This window comes from Python bivittatus, unplaced genomic scaffold (assembly GCF_059951505.1).
Source record: "Python bivittatus isolate LINGU-HERP-01145 unplaced genomic scaffold, Pbiv_v1 ctg000700_np1212, whole genome shotgun sequence".
Lineage (NCBI taxonomy): Eukaryota > Metazoa > Chordata > Lepidosauria > Squamata > Pythonidae > Python > Python bivittatus.
In genome coordinates this window covers 8,658,024-8,674,689 of record NW_028277098.1, presented here as the reverse complement: position 1 = coordinate 8,674,689, position 16,666 = coordinate 8,658,024, and the positions used below count along the sequence as shown (strand labels likewise).

Sequence of the window (16,666 nt, the reverse complement as noted above, 5' to 3'; positions counted from 1 at the left end):
ATATACATGTAGAATGTCCAAAATACACTGTAAATACAACAATCTACATTGCGTGCTATGTTATTGTGTCATTTTTATTCCCAGCTCAGTCTCATCTTTGCCATGGTTCCTTCGCCACCCAATACAAGCTCAAGATACAGTCGTTCCAAAATGAATGTCCACCTTGAATATCTGCTGCCTCTCAGAACTAAAAACAACCACTGTTAGACCATGCTTTCAGAAACGCTGAACAATCACTACATATCAGCATTCATGTTCACAGTACTCAAACTCTTCCTGTTCATTTCATGTAGAATAGTTTTAAAATTATGTTGACAATAACTTGAAAAGGAAGTTGATGGATCCCACGAGACAAAACAAACATCACAACAATTCAGTGTAAAACTTTTTTTCCCTTAAAAGGAAAAGCCTGGTTTTCTCATTAGAGGTGTGAATCATTATAAATTTAACTAGCTAAAAATTGGCACTGGCTGGGACCTGGATTGTGGACCAGAGAAGCAACTAAACACTCTCCTAGTTTAACTCCTAGTCTTATTCTGAAATCACTATACACAGAAACATCTGCACTCACTGCCTAGAACAAGTAAAGAATTGCTACCTCCAGTCCAGACCGGTCTGTTCCTAATCCAGAATCCTTTGATAGATGCAAAAGGTGCTTCACAGAAACTTCTGAAGAAGATAGCATCCTTTTAATTTTTCTTGCCTACATGCATATGCATGCCTTCTCCCCCACTGACACAATTCGTCTTTCTACTTGTTATGCGCATATACTCCCCCTACATATACATAGGGATCCCCTGAACATGGAGAGAAGGGAGTTAATGCTTCCGCTCCCATTTTGCTTTCCTCCCTATGTATCTCTTCCTTTGCGACCATGTCAAGTGTCAAGTAGGCTTTGGGAAAAGGATTTATAGGGAGAGGATGGCAAGGAAGCATGACCCCTCTCCTTGCATTCCATCAAGCTCTCCTAATCTGTGAAACAGCCATGAGAGTAGGCAAAATTGGGGAGAAAGTGAGTTTGCTGGTGGCACTGAAGGCCTCTTGATGTTATTCACTGGCTGACCATATGTAAACTAAGCATGCTAAGAGTCTATATAGGGGTCACTCCCAAAGCAATGAAAGGTGTCAGGTTCCCAAGGAAAAAAAAGAGTGCAAGATTTTGGAGACATGGAAATTAAGAAATGAAACACGTCGCCTTAGTCTTTGATTCAATTTCAAGTTTTCTTACCTGTAAGACAGGACTGTTATCAAAGTTATAAGCACTGGGCCTTCCTTCCAGTGTTGAGAAGGCCACGTTGCCACCAGTGAGTGGTGAGATGTCACTGAACTCATCTGTACAAACAGCCTGCTGTTCATCTTCCCAACTCTTGACAAAACCTCGATTGGGTTTGTGATAAGTTTTCTCACAGGAGCCACTATAATATTGATAGGGCACCCATGGACCGTCTTCCTGAGTGCGCTTGTAGATGGCAAAACTCTCTGGACGGCTGGTATGGAACTTCAGCCGTACATAGGTGATATCAAAGGCCTTTCCTGTAAAGAAGAAAACAAAAATGTAATGCAGTCAAAGCTGTTCATTTATTTTTGCTTGATTGTAATAGAGTGGTTTTGTTTTAACTTTTCCTATTGTTAAATTGCATTTATTTTTCTATTATCCTGGAGCGCTTATAGGCAAAGAAACAATTCGGATATTTTAAAAATAAACCAAGCGGGCAAGCACAATTGTTGTAGTACTTTGATAAGAATGGTTTTTTTCTGGCTTTTGGGGTGCCACAATATGCATGTGGCCAGGGACTCCTGAAATGAAAAAGCTTCATTTCAGCCTTAAGCTCCCATGTTGTCGTACAAACCTAACTAATTTGTCAGTTCTATGTCCTGTGGGCTTGATATTTATATGTCTAAAGTAGGGTGCTGTAAAAACTGCCAAGATAATATTTGTGAAGCACTTCGATTACTTAATTTAAATGCTACATTTTTCCAGTTCATTACCAGGGAAGAAAAAGAGGGTTCACACAAACTCAACTCCTGTACAAGTGAACACAATGCTGCTGACATTAGAAGAATGAGACCAGCTCTCCTGTAAAGTACATCCTCCATAGGAGGTGATATACTGCCACTTTCACTTTCCCTACAGTCCACAGATGATATCAGAAATGCTGAAGCTGAGCCAGAGAAATGGGGCAATCAGCCTCTTGGTGTTACAATTGGCATCTTGGACACTTCCTATTTCATGTCACGGTAGTGAAGGGATCAAGGAAATATTTTCAGCTGAACTTAATTACCCTAGGAAGGAAAGAGCAAAGAGGAAGCTCCTTTGACATTAGGTCTTTCTGGATAATCAAATAAATAACAGAATGGGGTTTACAAGCCTTAGTAAGACATAAAATATGAGTATGTACCCCACTCCTTTCCCATGGTGATATAAAAATCTCCATTGACACCATTCTGGATTCTTTCAGTTGCTGGCATATCTCCAAATATAGCTAATAAATGTCACATAAACTATCATGAGATTTTCTCTTTCCAAGGAAAGTGCGTCACTGTAAAAGTTATGCTATTAACTTCTCTTTTATTGAACAGGTTTTCCAATGTTCTCTTTCTGATAAACTTTTCTGCATACTGTGTAACAAAACCCGGAACACTGAAGATTATCCAAGAGGTAACCTGGCATTCTTCAGCTGCTTGAGACTTACAGCGCCTGTAACCATTGACCATTAGCAAAACTGACCGGTACAAATGAAAATTGCAGTCCAAAATATCTGCATTCCCTTCTTCTAATCTATGTTTCTGGGACAGCCTTGCAAGCCTGAAAAAGTTACTATTACCCCACAGAACTTACAACTTGTCTGAAATTCCCACCAGCTGTTTTCTAATTAAAAAATGTTCTTATTTGGTCAAATGGAGACAGTTCTTACCTAACCTAAGAAATCAGAAGAAAAGCTCTTTAAGCCTATTCTAGGATAAATGCTGCCTTCATGAACACTCTTCACCCATGTGAACCAACAATGTTTTCTAGAGGAGTGGTTCTCAACTTTTTATATCTTAAGTGGCACCAGTCATTCTGTCAAATAATCTGGGCCCCATCATGATGGAAACAAAAAGCCTATCTTTCCCAGGATGTATATTTGCATGTTTACAAATAGTATAAAATACAAAAACCTTGTATTTACTGTTTCTAGTAAATTTTAAAGACATAAAGCTTCAGTGATTTAACCTGGGTCCCACCTAGACTACATTGGTTACAGCAGCATTCCTCAAAAACTGGGTGCCCTTCAGATGTTAAGGCTACATACAGAATTCCCCAATTGAACATGATCACAACCGGGAATTTTGGAAACCAAAGGTCCATGCATTAGGAGGATGCTATGATTTGGAAAAACTCATGTAGCATATACTCCATATTCTTATTTGGCTACTGGGGATGTTCTGTTCACAAACGATTTAATGCACAGAACATCCAGCCTTGGGTGGTCCACATTCAGACTGAGATTTGTATTTTGCCCAGGATGGACCAAATACAGATCAATATTTAGACACATGGAATCTATGCCAGTTCCTGGTGGAGATGTTTCACAGGAGGAAGAAAAACAGCCCAAAGCATTATTGGTGCAGCCACGGAAAGGTAGGTTACTGGAAATATTGGGAGGGGGACTGGCTTGGATATGCTGTGCCTTGGCAGCAGCAGCTAACAGAAGGTAGGAAAGGAAGAAGATGATATTGGGAAGATTAGTGCATAGGCAATGCAGGGGCCATGCAGAGGAGGAAGGGAGAAGTAAATGAAGCACACCACCCTTGCCAGCTTATCCTGTCAGATCTTCCTGGATTTTTTTTTTTCTGCCCAAACCTGCAACAATCTAAACATTCTTGAGTTTCCATTCTTTTGGACCTAAACAGTTCCAAAGAAGCTGTGAACCATTCTGTGTTTGCTTTGAGTCCAAACCAAAACCCATTTCCTACTTCATGCCTCCTAGTAAATCTGCGTGAATGGAAAGTATCTTAAGAAGGGAGAAGCTGAGAAGAGTTGCCTCTTAATAAATTTTGTGTGGATATTCCAAGAGATTCTTCAGCAAGAAGACCAGTAGAAGATAACATTTCTACTTATTCAAGGTTCACTGAATTTGCAACACATTGGAATGGAATTCTCAAAAGGTTGAGGTCTGCTCTCAGCTATAAGAAATATACAGTGCAGAAGGAAGGGACAGGATTTGGATATAGCAAGGATGAGAAGGAACCCAGTATCCATTCCACAGACGGCACCAATGCAACTAACTCCACAAAAGTCCACTGACCTGGCAAAATGATTTTTACAGCTTTAGGATCTATCCACAAGAGTACCCCCCCACCCAAAAAAGGAAGAAGAAAGTCAAGAAAAAATACCACACACATACACACACACCCTTTTCTGAACTGTAAATGAAACAAGCATTCCAAAGCTTTGCTGTTCAAGAACACTGGCACTTCTGTTAAAGAAACACTTTCAGAAATTTTCAGCAGTGACCTGACAGCCCTCTACTACAGAGTAGCGAGAAAGGACAGTGTGTATTGTTTTCAAGCTTCGCCATGATGGAAGCTCAGCTGGCTGCCATTCCTTAGCCTGAATGGACAACTAAGAAACATTTTCAGTCAATCAAGACAAAAGACGTCTGAGCTATTCACAACACAGTAGGCTATCCACTACAGCGTGGGCTCTCTTGCTGCTGAATCCTAGGAACATGAGGAAAAATGAACTTGTAAAGCAGTTAAGAAGAACTGGAGAAGTGCCCCTGGGGTGCCAGAAATGTTTAACAAGAATTACAACGGCAGGAAGGGCTATAAAAATGCTTCAGATAAACCACCTTCCATCTCAACATTTCTATGCTATGAGAAAACTTCCCAGAACAAGGTACACAGCTGCACACCAGCTGTTCCTATTTCACCTCATCAAGGAGGGCACACACATCCAATCAATGAGTTCTGCAGTCAGGCAACCAAATAAATAAAACAAATAAATAAAAATGAGAGAACGCCCTTCACCTCAAACTATACAATGGCATTATTTTTCTATATGTGCTATTCAAAGATAAGAGAACTCAGAGTTGCTTCTAGCATAGCAGTCATCTCAAGTACATGAATTTCTTAGGTTTTGAAGAATCAGAGTCACCAATCATGCCTGTTTTTAGTGCACAAATGATCAAACTGGGATGTATCAATAAGTCCAACTCCCTACACAGAACAGGAATCCAAACTGAAAAATCTCTGAGAGCTGTTTTAGCCATCATCTTAATACATCCAATGCAATGGAGCCATCATGTCCCTGACACAGGTGTTTGCACTTGGCATGAAGTGATGATCTGCACATTGTAATATTACAACACAAACTCTACCTTTTCATAGTTCCACAGTGATGCTGTAACACGTACATAACAACTAGAATATTGTGACACACATATTGCTTGACCTACTTGTGGGCACATAAGTTCCCTGATATTAACAATATTTTTTTTCCTAAAAAGGTTTTTAGCCAAATGCAAAGTCCTATGATTCCTTAAAAAAACAGCTATCATAGCAAGTGTTCAAATGCAAAACACTAATTCACACGAAGTGTTCTGCATGCAGTGTAATACAGCATTCCCTAGCATGATTGGAGATCCATGCAAAGAAGGCCAACCATCTGGAAGGCAGTTCCCAGAATCCCCTGCCAAAATTGCCTGGTTTCCCAACATACAGGCTTGTAATAGGGAAAGGGAGGAAATGCTGCCGTTTTTTCACCTGTAACTGTATCTACATGTGTTTCGGGTTCATATGAGGACCTTGTAGCAGGATATAATAATTAGCACAAACTTCACTAATCTGTTTGCAATGTTCTTCTTGATATTTTACCAGTAATACAATATGTAGAAGAAAGCCAATCTTAAACAAATCTTCCTTTCCCTGCCATTATGGTGGCAGCAAAATAAGCTATCATTTCAATTACAATGACACAATCACCAAGGTATGCATACAAATTACTTTTGTGTGCTAGGGGTTTTTTTTTCCACAAAGGTACACGCATTTGAGCCCAAAGATGACTATGTAGGCAATCGGACGAAGAGTCCCGTGGCCTCTTAGCAAAAGAGCAGCCTAACTGCAATAGTAGGTCATGACTGCACAAAGGTTACACAATGCAATACTATCTGCATTGAGATGATGGTGGCTGTAACAATAAAACTGTTATGATTTAAATCCATTTGATATCAGTAGAAAGAAAGAGCAAGCTACTTAGTCCAGATGAACTTCTCTTTATACTATGTTCCACAGTGTGTAGGAAATGTAAGTTCCATTTTCCTGCTAGAATATTAAAGCTTTTTTTTTCTTTTTTTTTTAAATTTTAGTGCCTTTGAGTCAGTCTCAAATCCTGATGACTGCTTGGACAAGTCCTTGCAGTTTTCTTGGCTAGATTTCGGAAGTGGTTTGCCATGGCCTCCTTATCTAGGGCTGAGAGAGAGGGACTGGCCCAAGGTCACCCAGCTGGCTTTGTGTTTAGACAGGACTAGAACTCATGGTTGTCCATTTTCTAGCCTGATGCCTTAACCACTACACCAAACTGGCTCTCTACTAAAACTTAGGAAGACAGAAAACTGTGGTCTAAGGCTTGCAACAGGCATAGGATCATCAAATCAAACATCTCATTCTTTATTTTTATTTACTTCATCTTTATGCTGCCAATTCCTGAAGGCCCTGGGCAGCTAACGATCGCATCATAAAATTAAACAACATGCATAAACAATAACAAGCAGATACTTAAAATTTAACAGAATCAAAAATGTAAAAACCAGAAAATAGAAAACGCGTATGTTCAGAAACCCCATCTTCAATCAGAACATATCTTCCTCCTGTGCTAGATGGAACAGAGAGGTCTTGGTACCTTTCCAATAGCCTAGGAGGGACAGAGATGACAGAACCTCCACAGGGAGGGAGTTCCAAATTTAGGGGCAGCTATCGAAAAAGGTCCATAGAGTACAGGACTTGGTGCAACTATAAGTTATTTCAGTGAACAAGCCAACACTTCCCAGATCAGTCTTCCCAGAGCGTGCCCTTCAGAAGCTCCCATCATCTCTAGCTAGCACTGCTGTCCTTTCAACACAAACTAATGGAGTAAGAGCCTGGACCTGGAAAAACCCATTCAACCATAACAAATGTAGGTCCAAAATGAGGACTTTTACTTAATACTCTTTATTAGTTTGTGTTAGTTTTCATGTTCTTTGTAAAACCTGTAATAAAACATATTTTTAAAAAATGAGGCCTTTGTACACAAATATATATGTACTAGCTATAGGAAACAAAATCTGAAAGCAAACATGCCCAACTTTTGATCTGAAAAATAAGTCAAAACTAAAAATTTTTTTGAAAAGTAGGAGTGATGCCAACTGAACTGAACAGAATTCACAATGTTATTAAGAATCCAGAAGTCTAAATATTCATAGAAGATTTTCCTGCCTCTCTTTCCAGTGGCAGCCTCAGACCGCAGCTAAATACCTATCCCCAAACACTGGCCGGCATCCAGAGCAACAGAACATCAGATTCCAAAAACAAACAAACAAACCGTATGAAACCCACTGGAAGCTGCAAGAGGAGAGAAAAGGATTCAGATTAATAATTAGAACCCCTTTATGTCTTCTCTTTCCTTGTTATGAACAGGATAAAGCTGATCATGCCCCTTCAGCAAAGAAAAGTAAGAGAAACATGAATTTTGACAGCCAGGAATAGGGAGAGAATTCAGTCTTTGTTTTATACAAAGCAGCAGAAGTGTAGGTGAGATTGATAAAATGAGATCTAGCCTTTCTTCTCTGCAACACCTTTATGTCTATAATTGCCTCAGGGAAGGCTACTTTTCTCATGTTTTCCAATCCCTCTTCAAATGTTACCTTTTCCATGAAGCTCGGGCAAAGCGACTGTGGACCCATTTCTTACTGCTATGATTAAGTGTAACTAAAAAAAAGTAAAATATTATTCCTGGCTTTACCGCCTCCTCTACTTTCTCTGTTATTTCCATCAGGATTTCTACATTGTAAGCTCCTTGGAACAGGAACACCTTATTTTTAAAATATATGACTTATGATTGATGTTACCAAAATCATCTTAATACCCACCATTTTAATTATTTCATTCTGCAAAACGGTTGATCGTAACATGAAATTTAAATGGCCCAATAGAAGCACAGAGGTTTTCCATGGATAAAAGCAAAGCAAAGAAGGATTTGCGAAGTATCTTAAAAATTACCCTGACATACTATTGTTTTGCATGTCAACCATGGAAGCTGGGTAACATGAAAGATCCCAACTGTGCTGTGTTCCCAACTGTGCAGGGAAGTACATTCAAACAGTGTTTTTCTTCTCCTATATGCACAACAGGACCTTGGGAAAAAGTGGAAGAAATTAACGATGCTAGAATGCTTTGAAGTCTGTTCTTCAGCAGTCACTGGTGAGAAGATCATGCTTTTTACTCCCACCCAAATCTCTCACAACTCAAGTAAGGAGGGAATTAAAAACAGGAACAGGCAAATCAATACAAGACAGGCAAAATACAAGACTTTTGTTCCTCTAAGATAGCTGGTAGGTGCGGTATATAGAAAATACACCTTCCGTATAGATCTCATTCTGAAATCATCTGCATTCATTAAACATTTCTATTCCTTTGGCACACAACAGACACAGACCTGGATATAAGTGCATGCATCTACAAATTGACTGGCTATTATTAATTGGCTATCACTCCAGACTGGCTTGGAATTTTGCAAGTTACATTGCAAAGTATCCAGGAGCATAAAACTGGAGAAAGAAACTGAATCTAACCCAAATAACTTGATCCTTCAGTGAAATTAATTCCTGTTCAGTGTTCTAAAATTAATTACTTCCATACCTAGGTGCCAAAGCAAACTATTTAATTCTGATCGACTACATGGTGTTCACTGTCAAATAAAATCTAAGGTTAACTAACGAAATTAATACAACCAATAGGAGAAATGATTCATCTGCCAGTCTCTAACAGGCCTTCTGGGAGAATGTGCCGTGTACTTTTTTAAAGCAAGGCAGGAAACCAGAGTCAATCCAATTACATGTAACTGCAGAAAAGAGCCTGATAAGACCAGTTTGTGGGGATTTCATAACCACACAGATCTGCAGAGTAAGAAAAGCAGCTGAAACCACAATAATGTTATGCACAAAATGAAAAATTTGTGCCAAAAAAAAAAAATTACTGATTTCAGCCAAGTTGTGAAATAGATTTAATTTCTAAACTATGATAAATCTATGACAAATAGCAAAGGGTTATACATTAAGCATTATTGTGGCTTGGGACTCGGTTACTTATGGGACTGTCTCTCCACAACTGTTCTACCCAGTCCGACAGGAGGGGCATGCTCCAAGTGCCATCAGGTGCTAAGGAGTGTTACTGGTGGGGCCCAAGACGAGCGCCTTTTCTGCCTTGGTGCCCACCCTCTGGAACATCACTGCCTCTGAGATTAGCTTAGCCCCCACCCTGCTGGCCTTTCACAAGGCCTTGAAAACTTGGCTTTGTGCCAAGGCCTGAGGCCCCGGGTGTGAGGTAGAGCCCATCTCTTGGCTTTGTTGATGGTTGCTTTATGATGCTCAGCTAGATGTTTTTATTTTTATATTACTGTATTTTATCTATTTTATTGTAAGCCGCCTAGAGTCACATATGCGCTTATCTAAATCAAATAAATGAATAAGTTTCTTGGAAAGTAACGCACAGATGGCGAAACTGAAACGAGGCAAGATTCACACAAAGGTTTGTTTTTAATATAAAATCATTCCACTATCAATGATTTAGCCTAGAAACACTGCTTCTGCCTGGAAAGCCAAGCTTGACATTTGTCATCCATGCTTCGCCATGCATGCTTGACAGTTAGTTATGCAGAGGGAGAGTGCACTGAAGAATGTAACTTTGGGGCCAGGCTAACTTCCTGCCTCTTTATCTGTGGGTACAGAATGTTGCTGGCAGTGAGAAACTGACTGAGATGTCCCACTATTATACAATTAGTTGGTAAGTGCTGAAACAACAATCAGCACCTATCCTTTTTCACTTCATGCAACTTTTCTACAAAGCAAGAAATTGGTTACATAGAGTCAGCAAAGTTAGAAGCATAGGAATGAGGTCTGGAGAGATGTTGGCATCTTATACTAACTGGCAAACTGTTGACCATTGGGCTTCCAGGCAAAGACAATATACTATATGAAAAACGTTCTATTCGCTCTAGAAATAGATTTTTTTCCAAAGGAGACTTTGGTGCATGTTCAGAGAATTAGGTAACAAAATAGATGGAGAAACCAGGATGCATCAGAGATAGGGCTGATTCTAGGGATGTGCAAAACTCCCTGATTCAGGGACGAAATATTCCAGAGAATGCCAGAACATTCTGTTTCTCCTAAAGTTCATGCCATTTCAGGTGTGTTCAGCAGTTTCCTGAAATAAATCCTCCAAATAGGAAGTGGTTTGAGTTGTCTCAGACACAGTGTTCCAGATGAAAAAGGCTTGTTTAGGATTCAGACTATCCCTGAGATACCTTGAACCATTTTGGCTTCATAGGATTTACTTTAGAAACCACTGAACATTCCCCAAAATGTATGGTCTGGAAAAGATTCAGTATGGTTCAATGGGGGAACAGAATATTTTGGAGTCCTCAGGAACATTCCATTCCTGAACTGGAGAGTTTTGTACATTCTTGACACCCTCTGATAAAGTCAACTAAATAAGTATAATAGAGAATAGGACAGAACCCTGGAATGTAAGCACGTGGAAGACTTGTGTAGAGGAATATCCAAAGATATAACCCTCTCTCTCATGGCAGAGATAAAAGGGATCTTCAGGAAAAAGACCATGCAGGATTGAAGTCTAGGGGTGAAGGTTTAACCCTGAGATTACAGAGGGAGGGAGGGAGGGAGGTGGAACAGATACCAGTGATGTCATGTAGGCTTATCCGTTATGGGGTCATTCCAACGAATGGCAACTGTAGCGAAGTGGATAACTATGATGCTTGATGGAAGAGGAGGAAAAAAATATGAAGCTGATGATCAAAGCACATAGTGGTCAGCATTATGTATCATGGGCAGTCTCAGGAGCAGATGGGCATCATCCAGACATGAAAAGCCTGATGACAAGAGGCCCACTATCATGGCTCACATGAGGATGCAGAATGGAAGGAAATTGGAGAAAGGCATTCCCCAAAGAGGAGTTTGTTTTGGTCCAATAAGCACAATTCTGAGCATGGAGGGACAGTGGGGAAAGCAATCTGTTATGAGTTCTTGTCTCCAAAATTGAGTCTCAGATCTGAGGAGACTCAGATGAGGATATATGGTCCAAATCCAGCAGCAGTCTTACTGGCAGAATCAAAGATGGAGTCATGGCTGTGGTGAAACATCTGCAATTACAGAGATTTGGTGGGGAGGGGGGTGTCATAGGAACACCCTTGTGTCTCTTTTTCTTCTGATTGGAGCTGACTATGACAGATGTTTTAGAAGATTTGGGTTGCTTAAGTGATTTCCCTGGCAGTGTCCTGAGGATTCCAGACAGAAGATGAGGATCTGAAATGTGCTTGAGATAATACATACAAGGTCCCTGGCAACTTTTATTACACAACAGGAACTTTGGGTAAAGATAAAGGCAGGAACTTTGGGTGAAGGTAAATTTCAGAATGTGCCACTCTAAAAACTTAGTCCAAATTTGTTGTTGTTGTTCAGTCATTAAGTCCTGTCCGACTCTTCGTGACCCCATGAACCATATTGCGCCAGGCCTTCCTGTCCTTCACTGCCTCCCTGAGTTTGCTCAGTTTCATGCTCATTGCTTCAGTGATGCTATCTAACCATCTCATCCTCTGCCGTCCTCTTCTCCTTTTGCCTTCAATCTTTCCCAGCATCAGGGTCTTTTCCAAAGAGTCCTCTCTTCGCATTAGGTGACCAAAGTATCTGAGCTTGAGCTTCATTATCGATCCTTCCAATGAGCAATCAGGGTTGATTTCCTTTAAGATTGACTGGTTTGACCTCCTAGCAGTCCAGGGGACTCTCAAGAGTCTTCTCCAGCACCACAGTTCAAAGGCATCAATTCTTCGGTGCTCAGCCTTCTTTATGGTCCAGCTCTCACAGCCATACATTACTACTGGAAAAACCACAGCTTTGACTATGCGGATCTTTGCCGGCAAGGTGATGTCTCTGCTTTTTAATATGCTATCTAGGTTTGCCATAGCTTTCCTCCCAAGGAGCAAATAGCAAATAGTCCAAACAGTGGCCCACAAATGAGAAGAGCTATTGCATCAAACATGTTTCATAAATGCCTGGCAATGCTTGAGAGAGTCTACTGTGTGGCCTTCCCCAAAGCACAAAAGACAAAAGTTGTGTCCATCTGAGGAGAGAAATTTGTTATTGTAGTGCTGGCATCCACAGAGTGGGGCTTTCAAAGCCAGAAGGGTGCATGAATTGGACAATGGTAACCTGCCCCTTAATTTCCCTCATGCACCATACAGGCAGTAAGTCAAGTAACGAAATATGCATATGAAAAATAAAATGAAGTGGAGAAAAGTAAGACTTCCAGAAGAATAGCCAAGTTCCGAGAACTAACATGCTGTCACTGTGATGGCTGAAAACAAACTGAAAGGATTCAGCAGGAGCTGTGTCTAGTCATGGAGGCGATATAGAAGGCAGGGCTACTATCAAACAGCCTGCAAATTCTAGAAGCTTCCAAATGGACTTTGAGCAGGTACATGGTCATAAAGAACACAATGAAGGTCCCACAAGCAGAATTGCACAATATTTCAGCAAATATGTCAAGGGTGTGTGTATGAGAGAAAAGATAAACATAAAGCGCTGTATACATGCACATAGGTTTAATTTTTCCCATTATGCAATTACAGCTTCCAAAGGTTTGGATACTTAATAGCTTATAGATGAGAGAACTGGGCATATCAAGTGCTACTTGATTAAATACTTCAGCTCGCACTGTACCTTATTTACAGTATATTGTACTGTACTGTATTGCATTGTATTGTATTACAGTAAGACCTCAATTTTATGGACCTACATTCAGTGGACCACAGAAGCAATAAGCAAAATCTGAATTTGGACTTCTTTGCCAAACAGAAAGACCACTGCTTGGCAAATCAGCATGGACAGTGCTCTTACATTTTACGTAAAATTATGTTAATCACGTTTTAATTATGTTAAAGCTACATAAAGTATGTAAACATTACATACATTATTAAATTTGGCTTTAAGAGACATTTGGCTTTAACAGAACCCCCTTCCCACAATGGGGCCTTAACTTTTAGGCTTTACTATTGTGTACTGAATAATAAAGTGGGAAAAGAGTATTGATCATCGCTTAAGGAATTATACCATGACTGAAATTCAGAGCTACAGGAACCTACAAATAATCTTCACTTCATTTGATTTCAAACCATTTCTGCCATCTATAAATCTAAACATCATTCTTATTAACTCAAAACTGTTTCATTTCCCTTCTTTGTGGCAAATGTAACGGCTTGAGCACTTAAACAGTACTTTAGCACGGATTCCACCTTCAATGAAATCTGCTACCCACCTTTTACAATCTACAATTCAAACAGATTAGTGGGTACTAATGGAGGTTGCTATCCATTGTATTCCAGAATCCCTTTGATTGAGTTTTTCAGACATGCTGGACAAAGTCAAAATTCCACTTCGTTTCAGCCCCTTTAACCACTTCCAAGAGAAATCTCCCACTTCTCTTTGGCCTCAGTGCTAATGATTTTAACTAAAAAGGCACAGGGAAGTAAACCTGAATCTGACTCAGTGCATTTAAAACAGAAAACAAAAAGGCCCTCAATCACTCCAGCATGTGAAAGCCTTTATACCAGCTGACTATTGGGCCAATCCCAATTTTCGCCTTTATTCAGATGCCAAAAATATTAAGGCTGGGTAAAGGATGGGCTTTCTGCAAAAAATGAAAATACTGCTTTCTGAAGCAAAAGGGATGGGCTTCATCCAACATGAGAGTCCTACATGCTATAACTTATATTTAAAAGTTGTTTAACCCCTCCAGTTAGTATCTTGCATATTTTAGTTCACAAATATATACAGTGAATAGTAGAAGTAGCACTTCAAATGTTTTCCACAGAAAGGGCATTCAAGAGACTATATAATGATTGCAAAAAGTACACCAAAACAGTCTAGCTACCATATCCTCTCCTGCAATCTATGACTACAATAGAGGTAGTCCTCGTTTAGTGATCACAATTGGGACCAGCAAATTGGTTGTTAAGTGAAGTAGTCGCTAAGTGAAACTGCGATTGTGCTTATGATCTTACTTCAGCTTTCCTTTGCTTTACAGACCTGCAAAGGTCATAAATGCAAGGTTTGGTTATAAAATTACTTTTTCATCACTGTTGTAACTGTGAACAGTCACTAAATGAAGCAGTCACTAAATGAGGACTTCCTGCAGTTACCCTGATGAAGGCAGAGAAGCTTTCTAAAGCCTTTCCAACCAAATACCTAGAAGAAAGGAGAGAATATCTGCTAGCTCTGTATTGGGAGAAAATGCACCTCTCCTCCCACCTGTCTAGAAACTCCAATAAAGATATGAACATCATTCATGCTTTCCCAGTTGTCTGAACTGAAGGGTCTCCAAGGATGCACACAGTTCATAAAGCCACAGAGAAAGTGCATTAGTTTTACAATATGGAGCTTCAGAGTCTTGTCTTGTCAGAGTTTTTTTTTTTTTTTTAAAGAGACTAGGGGTAACCAGGCTGAAGACCAAGACCAGAAAAAGGTGTACACTAGTCTAAAGATATGATACTGAGCTAGATACAGGCTCTGTTGTAATCAGTGATATTCACCCCACTGCACCTCATGGTCCATGGTCCAAGTGATGAATCAAGGAGCCCACAGGCAGCCCCTGGATGAAATCTGGTCCATTTAGAAAGGAAGGCATAACTGCTATAATCATATAATCTGGGGACAGTCTTGGGATATGGCTCTGAGATTTTCAGAGTAGGCCTCTGACTAAATTAGTTACAGACCAAGACAAGACTGCTTTGGATATATAAGCTCAGAACAGGAGCAGCCAATATTTGTATTCTGATAAATGCTTTTCTTCTCCAGATAGCAATTTCTCCACACAATCTTTGCCATCAATAGTAGTCAGGCTTCACAGCAGGGATGGCCAATGTGGGGCCCTACAGATGCTGCCGGAACTCCAGTTCCATCAGTTCAAGCCAATATGGTAAACAGTGAAGGCAATAACATATGAGCAGCCACATGTTGTCCACCCTTTTTCTATAAAGAAATCAACATTTCATTCCACAATGGTGGAAGAAATGCAATTGGAACTATACAGGGGATTATATTAAAAATCAGAGGTGAGAAATAAAACCCACTCTAAAACCTGGATAGGACCAATTGCTATTTGTTCCTTCTTTCCTAGAACTGTCTCCTGCACACTTGGATGTTGCACCTGTATTTCTTCCCCCTTCCCTTTAACATTGATCTGTCCCTCCACAGGTTGGTCACAAAAAGTAGATAACTTATTGTTAGATCTCTGGGCGATTTGCTAGATTGGCAAGTTTCAGGCTCCCAACTGTTTAACACAATGGTAGATATTTTGGATTACAATTCCCACTATCTCTTGGCATTTGGTATACTAAATGGGGCTGACAGGAATTGAAGCCCTAAAACTTCTGGTGGGCAAACCTATGGTTTCATAGCAACAAAAAAGCTTTTTCCCACCCCACCCCAATTACGTTGCTGAAGCAGTAAAAGCTTTTAAAAAACAGTCTAAACTGCAAAGACTACTATACTCTTATGATGGAAAATAACTCCCTGGAATGCACAAACATTCAAAGGCACCCTATACCTTAATGCTACATGATGTACGCCTCCTCTTCAAACCACTATTTTTCCTACAACTGGTTAGTAGGCTCAAACCACTTCAGTGAAAAATAGAAATGAATCCAAAAAACCTAAAAAAAAACTGCCTATGTTGGCCCGTAACCTGCTATGCTTAACTGAAGTCTCCTGAGTGCATTTGGCAGAAAAGGTACTATATAAATGCAACGAAAAATTACTAAGCTTGGACATAACATTGCAGAGTGGGCTCACTTAATGCTTTAAAATTTTTGAAAGCAATGCTTTCTCTCTCTGCCTTCGAGTCAGTGTTGACTCCTGGTGACTGCCTGGACATGTCCCTGCAGTTTTCTTGGCACGTTTTCAGAAGTGGTTTGCCACTGCCTGCTTCCAAGGGCTGAGAGAGAGAGTGACTGGCCCATGATCACCCAGCTGGCTTTATGTCCAAGGTAGAACAAGAACTCAGAGTCTCCCGGTTTCTAGCCTGATGTCTTAACCACTACACCAAAAGGGCTTAAAAGTAAATCTCACTGGCATCTGTTTTTATCATGCTTCACAAGTTAGAAAGGGATCAGACAAAATGACTATGAGAGCTACTGTAGATATGATCTATGGAAGTTCTGGAAAATCTACATTTCAGGGTTTTTTTCAACCTTACTATTAGTTGGGGGTGCTGAGAGTAGTGTTTAAAAGGGGACAGGTTTCTCGTCCTTGGCCTATGAATCAACACTTGAGCATTAGTTCTTCTCTAGTTTCCTAAAAAAATAACTGTCTCACAATAGGGACACCAGTGTCTCCTTGGATGACTGGAAATTGTACAG

At 40.1% G+C, this 16,666-nt stretch overlaps 1 protein-coding gene across 1 annotated transcript in view; it reads right to left on the bottom strand.

The window, feature by feature from the left end:
* LAMC1 (laminin subunit gamma 1) overlaps positions 1-16,666 on the bottom strand; it is a 127,847-nt gene that overhangs the window by 59,947 nt on the left and 51,234 nt on the right. The window contains exon 2 of the mRNA XM_007425370.4: positions 1,229-1,533. Within this exon, the coding sequence (XP_007425432.1) occupies positions 1,229-1,533 (305 nt within the window). The remainder of the gene's footprint in view (positions 1-1,228; positions 1,534-16,666) is intronic.